General features: G+C 32.5%; 2 protein-coding genes and 1 long non-coding RNA gene across 3 annotated transcripts; 1 reads left to right on the top strand and 2 right to left on the bottom strand.

The window, feature by feature from the left end:
* The first annotated feature begins 664 nt into the window (after positions 1–664).
* LOC140974361 (metal transporter Nramp3.2-like) lies at positions 665–3,658 on the top strand. Its single transcript, XM_073437755.1, has 4 exons — positions 665–1,478; positions 1,956–2,092; positions 2,170–2,822; positions 3,095–3,658. Exons 1-4 carry the CDS (start codon positions 925–927, stop codon positions 3,311–3,313), a joined length of 1,563 nt encoding a protein of 520 aa, XP_073293856.1. The 5' UTR covers positions 665–924; the 3' UTR covers positions 3,314–3,658.
* Positions 3,659–4,390: 732 nt separating this feature from the next.
* Positions 4,391–5,267, bottom strand: LOC140974360 (uncharacterized). The gene is made up of 3 exons (XR_012174769.1): positions 5,161–5,267; positions 4,794–4,856; positions 4,391–4,707 (listed from the first exon to the last, which is right to left on the bottom strand). It is a non-coding gene; the product is annotated as an uncharacterized lncRNA (long non-coding RNA).
* A 787-nt stretch (positions 5,268–6,054) lies between these two features.
* Positions 6,055–9,290, bottom strand: LOC140974357 (protein DWD HYPERSENSITIVE TO UV-B 1-like). Its single transcript, XM_073437751.1, has 3 exons — positions 9,204–9,290; positions 6,817–7,413; positions 6,055–6,543 (listed from the first exon to the last, which is right to left on the bottom strand). Exons 2-3 carry the CDS (start codon positions 7,405–7,407, stop codon positions 6,070–6,072), a joined length of 1,065 nt encoding a protein of 354 aa, XP_073293852.1. The 5' UTR covers positions 7,408–7,413; positions 9,204–9,290; the 3' UTR covers positions 6,055–6,069.
* Positions 9,291–14,059: the final 4,769 nt, after the last annotated feature.

Raw genomic sequence — 14,059 nt, 5'->3', positions numbered from 1 at the left:
AAAAGTTTTTGTTTCTGAACTCATCCCAAATATTTGGTTTATGCTCTAAATAGAACTCATTTCTAAGGGTTCAAACATAATCGTCAAAATCTATTCAATCTTAAAGCCTATCCATTCTCAAATTTAATGGGTTTCAAATGATTATGTTTATAATATTGTTGATATTTTTAATTATTAATAACTAATATTTATATCACAAATCGAATAAAAAGAGTTTAAATGTCTGTTTTTTTTAATATATCTTGTGATCTTGTCCAATAGTGTTTCGATTTTTTTGTCCGAATTGTGGGTCATCCTTCGTTCTAAAACCTAAATTAAGACAATATCAAGAACAATATAAACAAGTGAGGTGCTTTCCAAAATTGACACTCATTTTTTTTCCCTTATGATCAAGTGCAATCAACCCCACCGTAAAACTCGTGCTTCATCTTCTTGGGAAACATCATACATAAATGGTGGAAATAATCCACCAATTGCCATTAATTCTGATTAAAAAAAATTTCGTGTAAGATCTGGATAATTGGGTATTTCTGGATGTTTTATGAGCTTGAAATATTTAAAATTTTGTGACCCATATCTAAAAACCCTATACGAAACATAAAACGTACTTACACCATTTTTTTCAAATTTAGAATAAAAATTGAATCTTTTTGCAATAATAGCAATAGTGGAATCTGTTTTATGACTTTATGTCTCCCCCACAAGCTTTGTTTCATCTTTTATGCCTACAGTCACACTGCACAAACGTGCGAGATTAATTAATATAAAAATTAGTGAGGAAGCCGATGACCACCCTAGCTTTGCGATCACTCCATAAATGCACCCTTAAACTGTCCTCTCCAAGTCACTTTCCCAGAACTATTTCCTCTTAACCAGCATTCGCGTGAATTTTTGTCGTTCTTCGGTGATTTTTCTTCAAGAAACATGCCTTCACTCGAAGAAGACCAGCAGCAACCGTTGCTAACGAATCGGCCAACTGATTTGTCCAATGAAGACGAAGAAGAACGAGCCTATGACGCATCGGAGAAAATCCACGTCATTGGAGTGGACGAAGGGGCTGACACCGACGAATATTCCACCAAGGCGCCGCCTTTTTCGTGGCGGAAGCTATGGCTATTTACGGGTCCGGGATTCTTGATGAGTATAGCCTTCCTGGATCCGGGTAACCTCGAGGGGGATCTCCAGGCGGGGGCGATTGCGGGTTATTCTCTTCTGTGGCTGCTTTTGTGGGCCACCGCCATGGGCCTGTTGGTTCAGCTGCTGGCGGCTCGTCTCGGCGTGGCAACGGGGCGTCACTTGGCGGAATTTTGCAGAGAGGAGTATCCTAACTGGGCTAGTCTGTTGCTTTGGATTATGACGGAGCTGGCCCTGATTGGGTCTGACATTCAGGAAGTGATTGGCAGTGCTATTGCTATCAGGATTTTGAGCGCTGGTTTCTTTCCTCTCTGGGCTGGAGTCATTATCACAGCTCTTGACTGGTAAATAATTGTACGTGAATATCTTTGGTTTTATCACTTGATGAGTTTGGCTACTCGTTGAAAATAACACTACCTTGAATGGTTAAGAAATTTATTTAGTCATTTTCTGTTTTTAATGTGTGTAAATTTGTGGGTGAGAAATACCATTGATTAAGGTTTAATTGGTGAATGGTGATAGATTCGATCAAATTCTTTACTTGGATTTGGACAAGCGAGTCTGAAGTATTTATTGCTTATGAGATTGTTTTATTATTCCTCATAAGTAAGCAGCGTGAATGAAGTTTCACTTTTGTGTACGGTGTGTTTTTCTGATGTCTGCAGTGGTTGAGATTTCAGGATATTAAATTCCTAAAATTTGAGGATGTTTTTCATTTGTTTCTTTTTCAAATAACGTAACGTCCAGTAACTACTCGGACACTAGTTCAACATTTATATTTGACATCTGAACTGTTCAGTTTTGACACTTTCTTGATGCAGTTTCATCTTCTTGTTTTTGGAGAACTATGGTGTGAGAAAATTGGAAGCACTTTTTGCTGTCCTTATAGCAACAATGGCCGCCTCATTTGCATGGATGTTTGGTGAGACAAAGCCTAGTGGCCGTGAACTTTTACTCGGTGAGATTTTCTCTCTAAATGAATAGATAAAAGTGAACTTCTGTATAACATTTCTTTAATTTGATCTGTGAATATAGGCATTTTGGTTCCAAAACTCAGCTCCAAAACTATACAGCAGGCAGTAGGAGTCGTCGGGTGTATTATAATGCCCCACAATGTATATTTACATTCCGCCCTAGTACAATCTAGAGATATCGACAAAAACAAGATAGGTCGAGTTCGAGAAGCCCTCAAGTACTACTCGATCGAGTCTGGCGTGGCTTTATCAATCTCTTTCATGATAAATCTGTTTGTCATGGCTGTTTTTGCCAAGGCATTTTATGGTACAGAACAAGCCAACAATATTGGCCTCGGAAATGCAGGGCAGTATCTTCATGAAAAGTATGGAGGAGGAATATTTCCAATATATTATATTTGGGCTATTGGTTTACTAGCAGCTGGCCAGAGTAGTACTATTACTGGCACTTATGCTGGCCAATTTATTATGGGTGGATTTCTAAATTTACGGTTGAGAAAGTGGATAAGGGCACTTATAACAAGAAGCTTCGCTATTATCCCGACCCTTATTGTCGCTCTGGTTTTTGATACATCGGAGGACTCGATGGATGTCCTAAATGAATGGCTTAACGTGCTTCAGTCTGTTCAGATACCATTTGCTCTCATTCCCCTGCTTTGCCTGGTATCAAAAGAGAGAGTAATGGGGATTTTCAAAATTGGCACTGCTCTGCAGGTATTTTCGTGTTCATAAATGTTCAGATTCCATATGCATCAATTGGTCCTTTGTTATGTGTAAAACGGGAGAGATTTTCTGTATGGATTGGTTGGTCATTCCACGTAACGTACAAACTCTGCACTTCATATGTTTCGGAAGTTCTTGTTTATTCCGTTAGAAATACACTAGTTGTTTATACAAATATCTGAGGATATTGAATTCGCCCAGTTTTTCTTGTTCAGAAACAAGAAAAGAAACAAACTAAAACGTTCGTGTTCTTTGGTTTGTAGATAGTATCATGGCTTGTGGCTTCCCTGGTGATGGCTATCAATGGTTATCTTTTGGTTGATTTTTTCTCCGACGAAGGGAAGAGTGGTGCTTTCTTCATTTCTGTGGTTTCCACATTTGCGGCTGCGTACATTTGTTTCATAATATATCTTGTTGCAAGGGAACTCAACTTTTCCAGTTTGTTTGTAAAAGCCAATAGGATGAAAAATTCAGAAATCTGATGGAAAATCATTTGCACAGTCATGCAAGAAACTTCATTCTTGGCAAATTGATTATTTTGTATGAACGTTGCAGATGTCTCTTGCCTCTGAGGAAGAAGACTGACTCTTGATTTTTGTGCGGTATTTTAAACCACGCACCTGAGAACAAACGAACAAAGGCTGTGAAAATCAGCTTCTCAAAGATGTTAGAATTTGTTCCCCCCTTGAGGGCTGAACCCATGCCTGTATCAGTTTAACGCTTAATTATGATGTCCTGATAGGTAGTCAAGCGGGGTACTTGCCCTTTCTTGGGGGAATTGTATTAGGAACATTGTGAAATTATTCAAATGCTTCGTATTGTGCCAATTTATTCATGTGGATAATGTTCACCACGCCACTTTTCTTAAGCCTTCGAACTGCATTACAGATGGTTGCCAAGAATATTTATTAGAATCAGAATACAAAGATTCTTTTATTTTGCTGATGTATTATCGATCAATTTCAACTGCAAATCACACTATTAAAACCAGGGAATGAAGATTACAGGCACTTGGGCTTGCTCTTGGCGGTAACCATATTGTTGACATGTTGTAACGTCCCTAATGTCACGAAGTTGCGCACTTGCTGTAGCAAATGCAACGTTACTTCAAGCAACGGTAAAAATATCCCTGCCTTTGCAACCTAGAATCAAAGAACTAGCACAAATCAAGAGCTGTTAGAAAGAAATGTGGCTGAGAGGCAACAAACCACAAGCATTGAACGATTGTTCAATGAACATCGTAGAGAGAATGAGTGTCTTGTAGTTCGCTAGTGTCAAGCCATAGTGTTCCTCGACAAACAAAACATACATTTACACATTGAAATGGAGTATTTGCAAACCCCAAGATCAAGAAATGGCCAACGGAGATCCAAAACCACCTCAGATTGTTGGGGGTGATAGTTTCATTCTTCGTCAGTGTATCATAAAGCAAATATCCTAAATTTGAAATGTCTGTAGTAGAGTATTTATGCACAAGCACATGAAATGCAATGAAAGAACAGAAAATTTCAAATTTAGCCTTTTTGCTAGAATGTGATATTTCATTGTCTATATTGGACAGAACATACAAAATGCTTACTACAGTGATCTATAGCTCAACAAAATAAGTACAAGGTGAATCACTGTGTACCACTCATTTTTATCTTAACTTAATATTTTACACATACAAATTCTTAAAAAACAATGTTCAATGTCAAAAAATGGGGAAGCATATACAATTCAAATGATAGACTGACTATAGCGCTGAATAATTTCTTCACTCAATGAAAAAATTCAGATCCACGAGATCTCAGCCTCCCTTGCCATAGGAAGGGCAGCGCACGTTTGGGCTGGCGGTATGTTCCTCGGCACAACGGCTTGTTGAAAGTAAGTTGACCTGTGCATACCACCAACACCCGAACTATAACAACAATACTAATAACAGTAATAACAATAACTAAAATAGTACTGATAAGAAACCACCTTGATAATTTCATTCTTGGCTTTTCGCCCAGAGTAGGCAGCAAGGACAGCCATGTGAAAATGCTGCATTCAAAAAGGTTTTATGAAAAACAATTTATGTTAAAATAACAAAACAAGCTCGATCATAAGTTCTCGAAATATTAAACTAGCCTAAAATAAGTAGACCAATTTCATGCAATCCTATTTTTCTTGTAAAATAAATATAGTTAATTCAAGATATTAGAAGTATCTGTATATAGTAAGGACAAAAGCTTTTCCAAAAACCGATGTTAAGTCCTAACAACACATAATGTTGAATGTGGATATATGAAAATCAATCAGCCGAGATATGATCACAGTATATGTAGATAGAAAATAAAGAACTTACTCTAAAAGGATCGCTTCTCAATGACTGCACAAAAATTGAGCTCCCCACTCCTGTATCCTGTCACAAGCAGAACATCAAAATTTTCAGCATTTCATTAAAACGATACCTAACATCACAGAGAGTTGAGAAAAGAGCGATATAATATATATATATATATATATATATATGAATCTTGTTTGCTACNAACCCCCAGAAATCTTGAGCTGACACAAACTCAACCAAACAATACCTTATGTTTTAACATTGCCTAGTCATGAATATATATTGAAATGACCTAGCCATGCTTAACGGTTCCGAGGGGTTCCGGATGAACCAGTGCCGGAAACAGTAAGAACAGGTCCAAAACCGGTTCCAGTTAACCAATCCGATCCACTACTCGAACTGGTAGTGGATGCACCAGTTCCGGGCCGGTTCCAACCAGTTCCGAGCCTTTTTTAAAATTACTAATGGCAAAATTATTTGAATAAAGTATCATACAAAATGATAAATATAAATGAAACAATGATAACTACATTAAACGTTTAAAATTCATCATGATTTACTAAGATATATTTGGAAAACTCCGGATCTTACTCGGAACCTGAGCATGCAAATTTGTCAATCGTTCCGGTGGATCCCAACAACTGTTTTCATTTTTTTATTTTTAACATTCTGACTTGTTCCGGTTTCATAAGTGAAAAACCATCGTGATCCATTCACTAATGGATTCGGGGAGGTTCCGGAACCGGTTGCGCATAACCGATTTCAGTTCCGGGCTTAATGGGCCGGTTCCAGGCTTAAAGATATAGTTTCGGGCCGAAGACGTTAAGCATGTCTAATAAGACCCAACTAGTTTAGTATATGGACCAAAATTAATAACCATTATATAATTACTCAAAATGATGTAAGCTCCTAACAACATTTGCGACATCAATAAGAAAATTGAATTTCAGGTGAAATATGTACCTCGTTATCTACAGCCGAGACGAGTAGATAAAGATCGTCATGAGAGAAACAAACCATCACATTTCCTCTCGAGCTTGAAGCTGTATAGCAAGGTCGCATGGGATCCTGTCTTAGGTCCCACATCTTCACATCACGATCAAATGAAGAAGTTGCTAGGAGATTAGGGGAATGATTTGAAAACTTAGCCACATTTATTGGTTCACGATGCATGTCCGTGAACAATTGTAGGCGCTGTCCAGTGCATACATCATATATGGCAACTTTCTTGGAGTAACCACTTGTCAGGCACCAATCATCTGTTGAGTTTACGTGAACTGATGTCAACTGCTCAAAGTCATCAAAGGTGACTGCAGCAATCGAATATCCATCTTCTAGTTTTGAATTAACGTTGTTGATGTCATATAATCTTAAAGCATCATTATCCGAGCCCACCAGGAGCTAGATTGGCAAAATGAAATACATTTCTATCAGCAAAAGCTCAGGTTCATCAAAGACACATAAATATAAGTTGATCAAATATCAAGCAATAGAGATTCAAAAATAAATACTCAAGCTAACAAGATGAAAAACAAAGAAGATTGTAAATTAGTGTTTTTGAAATAATGATCACACGATTGTGTCATAAACCACTTAGTCAGACAACTAAAAACTTATTGGATTGTTGGAGGATGGAGGTGAGACAGTGATTAGTAAATAGTTTTGACAACATACCTTTGAGGGTTGTTTTTTAAGCCAGCAGAGGCCAAGAATACCGCTGATTTGCTGGTAAGGTGAGATATACTTAATAATATTTCCTGTTTCATGGTTCAGAATCACGACTTCTCCATCGAGGGTTCCAACCGCCATTAGACTTTGGTCAGACGGGTGATACTCAAACTGCCTCGGGCGAAGCCTTTCGTCGATTTCTTCTGCTGCCTGGCCTACATTAGTAATAGGATATTGAAGTGCCTGAACAGAGGACACAAACTTTGCTGCACAAAGGGACCTTGTATAGAAGCACTGATTCCTTTTATGAGATGATGAAGGCTTTGTCCTTGATGGATTTTGACTGTAAGTCATACAACTTGTTCCCATTTCACGAAAATGCAAGACATTGACGACACTCTCCTTGTGAATGCGGTTATATGGCAAATACTCGTAGTATTTGGAGAGGAGCGTTTTTGTTATTTCAACATTCGGTTGTTTTTCCGATAAATTATCTGTCATATCTATATCAATCCTCCAAGCAGAAGGATGCGAGGTAGTTTGTGACTCCATTTTCATGTTCCTGTGAAGTATACTTGGAGGAGTCCTATTCAACATCCTATTCTAAAAGAGAACATGAAAGTCAATCAATCTATAGCGACAGTCCATTACTTAATAACCAAAATTCAAGATCTTTAGCACCAAACACAAATAAAACAAGAAATAACTGCTGATATAGGAACACAAACAGACTACAGATATGAAATAATAAGATTCCTTCAAACTGAAATTTACAGGAGATTTATCGCTTGTACGAGAAAGATCCTCTCAAACTTGTTAGTTATTCTTTATTTTATTGTGGAGCTAATACGGAACATGTGACATCAGAAGCCGGAGAACACATTCTTTGTTCAAATTGTTCGAAGAAAGTAGAGATAATATAAACCTAGAAGGATCATCACTAGTATTGGATTGGTTTAGAAACTGAACGGAATAAGAAGTAAAAAAATCAGAATTTAGCAAACTCGTCGAGAACAGAAGATGTGATATCGAAGTCGGACTCTTTAAACAAAATAATGTAAGAGTTTGGAATTTATCTACTCGGCGACTGAAAAGCAATAAGCAGATAATAGATAAGCATAGCTGATTCTCCAAAGGCCATTTTAATGCCATGTTTGACAAGATTATACATTTCCCTTAAAAGTCAGAATTAAAATAAATAATGCAAATCATTTCTAAAATAAAAAGAAAAAAAAACAAGTTGAATAATGCATGTAGACTTTTCATATAAGCAATAGTCGAATAAGCTTTCTTGATGGGGTAGAACAAATCAAGAAATACCACTAAACATTAAACAACAAGTAAACCATAATTATTGTGCTTAAGCGAATATAATCAATCAAAATATAAAAGAACCATATGATATTACAATGACTTCTCTCCCAACCAGACATCAACAGTTGACTGAAACATTATCATGTGATGGATAAATTACATCTTACACCCTTGTGAAACTACAAGATAAAATTTATCCCGATTAATAAAAAAAGTAATTTGCAATTTCAAAAGAAGAAAAAATGCCAAATTTTGTTAGGGTCTAAATGAATTACCAGTATGCTAATTATTAACAAGGGATTGTGAAGAATGTTAAGTTTGACTGAACAAATCCGCAACACCAACTAGAAAACTTAGGTGGAATAAGAGGACAGACTTGAGAATAGCTTCTTGTTTTCAAAATATTTGAAATTTTCCTTGCACCAAATTATGCAAAGGAAAAAAGATTAATATGAATCTAAATATCTAATTGAAATTATACTTCTCGACTTTGGAGCTAGTGGAGTCAACTCATAAACTTGTTATCTGAACCCAAAAGTATTGCTTAAAAACATCAAGAAACCGCTATCTTTACAGTGTTCAACGCAGAAAACAAGAGATATTTCTCATACCAAAATTTCTGATTCAGTTTTTATTAATTTCCAAAAACAATTTATTGCACAAAATTTGAAATTTTGAAAACAACAAGATTCGGCATATATAAAACATTAATTTTATTCCCCCAAAAGAATACCAAACGATCCAAGATCATTCTCTCTAAATCATTTCTCCAAAAGAGGCCAAAGAAATCATCTACATTGTAGTCTCCCCTGTTTTCTCCTCTCTAGTATTGTTACTCAAAATATAAATCAGCTGACCATAAAGATTCCATTAAAGCTTCAAAATAAAAAAATTTACTCAACCTTTCACAGCTCGCAGAGTAACCATAAATCTCGTGCTGTTTTATACTAAAACCATGGAAAAAAATAACAGAAGAATCCCAGAAACAGTAGTTTCTTGCCCGTGATTCATCTTCACAAGTAAGCCGTAAAATTTTTATAAAAAAGAGCAAAAAAGGAACACAAAAACAAGAGAGAAACCTGCCCCGGAGCTGCTGCAACTTTCTGAATGAGAAGTGGACAGGAGAGAAAATAACAGGAAGAGAAAAATACTATGACAAAATTATGAATAAGGTTTCGTTAACTGTAACAATTATATAAAAAAACAAAATAAATTTTAAAAATGACCACCACCTTTCTAACATTTTTATTATTATTACGTGTTATCCTTCCATTAAAAAATTCAATAAAAATATATTATAATCCAAAAAATTTCCACAANTTATCTTACGTGTTATCCTTCCACTAAAAAATTCAATAAAAATATATTATAATCCAAAAAATTTCCACAACATTCCATTTTACACTTTTGAGATATCAAATTTTATTTCACTTGATTTTGATTTTTTAATATTAATGTCGATCGATTAAATTAATATATAATCAATTTTGAACAATGAAAAACATTACGATTTCATATGTTAAAATTAATATTAAAAAAAACCACGTAAATAAAAATCAAAATATTCTTACATTTTCATATATTAAAATAAAAATATTACACAATGTAAGATCAAAGACACCCTTGCAATTTAATTTTAATATTCTAATTTGATTGTATAAAAATATGATCGACAAAGTTATTACACAAATAAAATCAAGTGAATCAAATTTGATAGAAATTTGAAATCAAGATTTTAAACTATTAAAAAAATATTTAATCAAAATAATTATGAAAACATTAAAAATTACAACCAGATGACATTTTGTTTAAGTTGTAATAACTAAAATTAGTAAAAAGATAAATCTAAAATGTTGCAGCAGTTTTTTGGATGATAATATGTTTTTTATTGATTTTTTTAATGGAAAGATAATATCTAAGATAACTAAAAATGGTAACAAGGTGTTTGTTATTTTTAAATTTATTTGATTATCTTAGTATTTATGATAAACTTCAAGGAATCGAGATTAAGGTAATTAACCAAATGTTTATAAATATACACACATATGTTAATAAATGTATATATATATATAAAATATCAATAAAGGTTTCTCATAATATATTATAAAAATATATGGTAATGCATTATTATTATTATTATTAGTGGATAAATTTGAGAATAATAATAATAATAATAATAATATTTGAGAATAATAATAATAATAATGATAATAATAATAATAATAATAATAATAAAATGAGTAGGTTTCTTATGAGAAGTTTTCATATATTTATATCCGTTAGATGAGTCGATCTAGTCCATAACTAAAATAATATTTCTTATAAGTCGTATCAAGTATGAGAAATTCGTCTCACAAAATTGAACTGTGACACGGTCTCATGGTAAGTTTTTGTGCTCTAAAAGTAACCGAAAATAAAAAACAAATTTATTTCCAGAAAGAAAAAATCAAGCATCGTTACTCTTGTAAAAAAAGATGTCTTTCTCACGTATGATAAAATATCTCACAGTAAAAAAAGATGTCTTTTTCACGTATGATAAAATATCTCACAGTTAAGATAGATTAATCAAATCTAGCAATATATATTAAAAAATATATATTTTTCTAATAAATATCTTCTAGAAAGGAAAGGAAAATCCGCCCGTAGCTTATAGTTTTTCCTCTGTAAACAATATTAGCTCCGTACAATGTTTGAAAATTGAATAAATTAAGTAATAATGCAGAGAAAACAGACCTTATCGATTTAATAGTGATTTAATAGTGATTGGAGAGTTATAACGCCAGAGCAAAATTTTAGTTAATTGACGAATTTGTCCCCCAACAAACCATTTATTTTAGTAAAAAAGAGTGCAAAACATTAATTTAAACGAAAAAAAATAGAATGACCGAAGAAATTTATTAAGTATTATTTGTAAATTCTTTAAAAAATGATTTTCATCTTTTCTTTTATAGATTTACAAAATTTTGTGAAGGAAAAATCTATGTTCACTTTTTTAAAACATTTGCATACATTTACATAAATCTACACTCATGATCGGATATATTACAAGTTATTTATCTAAGGGAGTATTCCTCTTATGATTAGGGCTGGGAAAATATACCGAAATATCGAAATATCAAAATACCATATCGAAAAAATACCAAAATTACCAAAAAATCGATATACCGAAATTTTCGGTATCGGTATCGGCACGTAATTATTATTTTTTTTCGGTATTTCGGTATATACCGAAATACCGAAAATAATTTTTTATTATTATTATTTTAAATTTAAGTTCGGTATACCGAAAAAATGTCGGTATACCGATAATTTTCGGTGTCGGTACGATATCCGGTATGAACTTTTTCATATCGAAAATTCGGTATACCGAATATGCGGTATACCGAATTTCCGGTATCGGCATCGATATGGAAAAATTCCATACCGATATTTACGGTACGGTATACGATACCGTAGTTCGGTATGGTATACCGTACCGTACCCACCCCTACTTATGACGGCTAGTAAAGAAAATTATATACCATGTTGATCGAAAATTACTTGTTTTCTATTTTTGCTTTGGTTAATTTTCGATTTTAGTCTATTTATTCACATTTTTTTCGATTTTAGTAATTCTTTATCGAATTGTCGAAGTAGCGCTTAAAAAATGACATATCATTAAAAAATGTTGACATGTTACCAAAAATTGTTGGCGTGACAAAATCTATACATATTATAAAAGTGTGAACCAAGGTCAAAGTTTTTCTATTGTGTATTGTCAACTTTGTCCTTAGTTTGTATATACAAGAAAAATTTAGTAAGGATATTTTTGTAAAATCAGTTATTATGATCAGGACAAAATTGTCAAACTACATTTATACTAGATAATGATCAAGTTGTCAAGAAAGATGAAACTCTAAAATTATTTGATTTTTATTTTCTTGTAGATGAATTGAACAATCTTTTTTCACAAAAAATGTATTGTCAACTTTGTCCTTAGTTTGTACATACAAGAAAAATTTAGTGAGGATATTTTTGTAAAATCAGTTACTATGATCAGGACAAAATTGTCAAACTACATGTATGCTAGATAATGATCAAGTTGTCAAGAAAGATGAAACTCTAAAATTATTTGATTTTTATTTTCTTGTAGATGAATTGAACAATCTTTTTTCACAAAAAATATTAATTTGAAAAGATTGAAATACCAAAATGTATTGGTTTTATTTGCTTATATATGAAGTGAGAAGAATTTTTCACAAAAAACTTAATTTGTAGATTTTTTTCACAAAAAAGTTANTAAACGGAAATAAAAAACAAATTTATTTTCAGAAAGAAAAAATCAAGCATTGTTACTCTTGTAAAAAAAGATATATTTTTCATGTATGAAAAAATATCTCATAGTTAAGATATATTAATCAAATCTAGCAATANGTAACACATGTAAAATAAGTGGTCAACGCTATGTATTATAATTTTTCTTCTATCAAATTTAATTTTAATTATTATTATGATATCAATTCTATATTATATTTTCTCCAATGTCTAATTTATACAAAATTATAAGATTTATTTCTAATATGTTTTTCAACAATTATTAATTTATTTAGATTGCGCTTGGATGAATTGATTTCAAATTCATGGATTAGAATTATAATTTTATTGTTAACAATGAAACAATAGATCAAATATTGAATCTACACATGACTTATTCACATATTATTATATATAAAGTGGAATGAATTTCAAATTACATCATTATTGGGTGGATTTGAAATATATCATAATTAACATGAAATACTATTATATATACATGGAATGAGTGGATTTGAAGTTTACGATGTTACTTCACTAAATAACAAAAATACATTTGAATGTATTGAAATCCTTCTATTCAAGAATAACCTTAGATTTATAACACATAAAATTTTTAAACAAATATCTTTTGCACTCATTTTATAATACTTGTTGTACAAATTATATTACATTGAATTTCTTACGAATAATATTAAAATAACAACCAATATATCGTACTGCGATATTTACAACAATTATATCATGAGATTTTGATAAATAAAATTTTTGTATTGATTTTTTTGTGTTGTAAGAACTATTGTACAAATTTGGTTGTACATGTAGCATTACTCATTTTCTATTGACTAAAATAACATGAAAATCATTAATATATAATTTTCTGTAAATTAATCTCTTCCGATCTCATTTCTTTAACAACAATTATTGACAATAGAAATGTATTTTCACGTGCGTCGCACGTGTCTTTACCTAGTATATTGAAATGTTTGATATCACGTCAATTCTCCAGTGAAAAATGACTCAAATTGGAAAAAAAAATAAGTTGTTTGACTTAGATAGTGAATTGACCTATGATAGGATAAAATAAATAAATAAAAATATACAAATTAAATGGAAAAAAAATGTAATTCTTCGTTTTGTATGTTCAGCGAAGGTAGCTTGAACTTGGAATTTTTCGAGTCCCTGAAACCTCTTTGGCCATAGTTATGGAAGCCGTTAACTCGTATTTGTTGGCAGCAAAACAAAAAAAATAAAAAGAACGTACAACCAAAATTTTTTCACATTTATACATAAAAATATAGTCTTTCATGTCAAACTAAAACGTTTGGATATATCAGTAATTATAGCTCATATGACGTCAATATCTCAAATTTAGAATGAAATCGCTCTTCCTCACCAAAAAAAAAACATTTGGATGTCATCAATTAAGCCTATAGCCTATAAGATTTTGTCCAAAACCCATAATTTCTTCGTGTTTCCGCCATAGAGTAGAGGTCAAAACCCGAACTAACTCTATTTATTTTGCCATTTGAGAAAAAACAGATTTTATCCCTTCGAACGAATCAAGTGGCACATTTATCTGTAAATCTTAGGTCCGAAGGATTCCATTTTATCCCTCTCAACCAATCCATGTATTGGGATC

The sequence above is a fragment of the Primulina huaijiensis genome, chromosome 3 (assembly GCF_012295235.1).
Source record: "Primulina huaijiensis isolate GDHJ02 chromosome 3, ASM1229523v2, whole genome shotgun sequence".
In the NCBI taxonomy this organism is placed as follows: Eukaryota; Viridiplantae; Streptophyta; class Magnoliopsida; order Lamiales; family Gesneriaceae; genus Primulina; species Primulina huaijiensis.
This window is presented reverse-complemented; position numbering and strand designations above follow the sequence as displayed.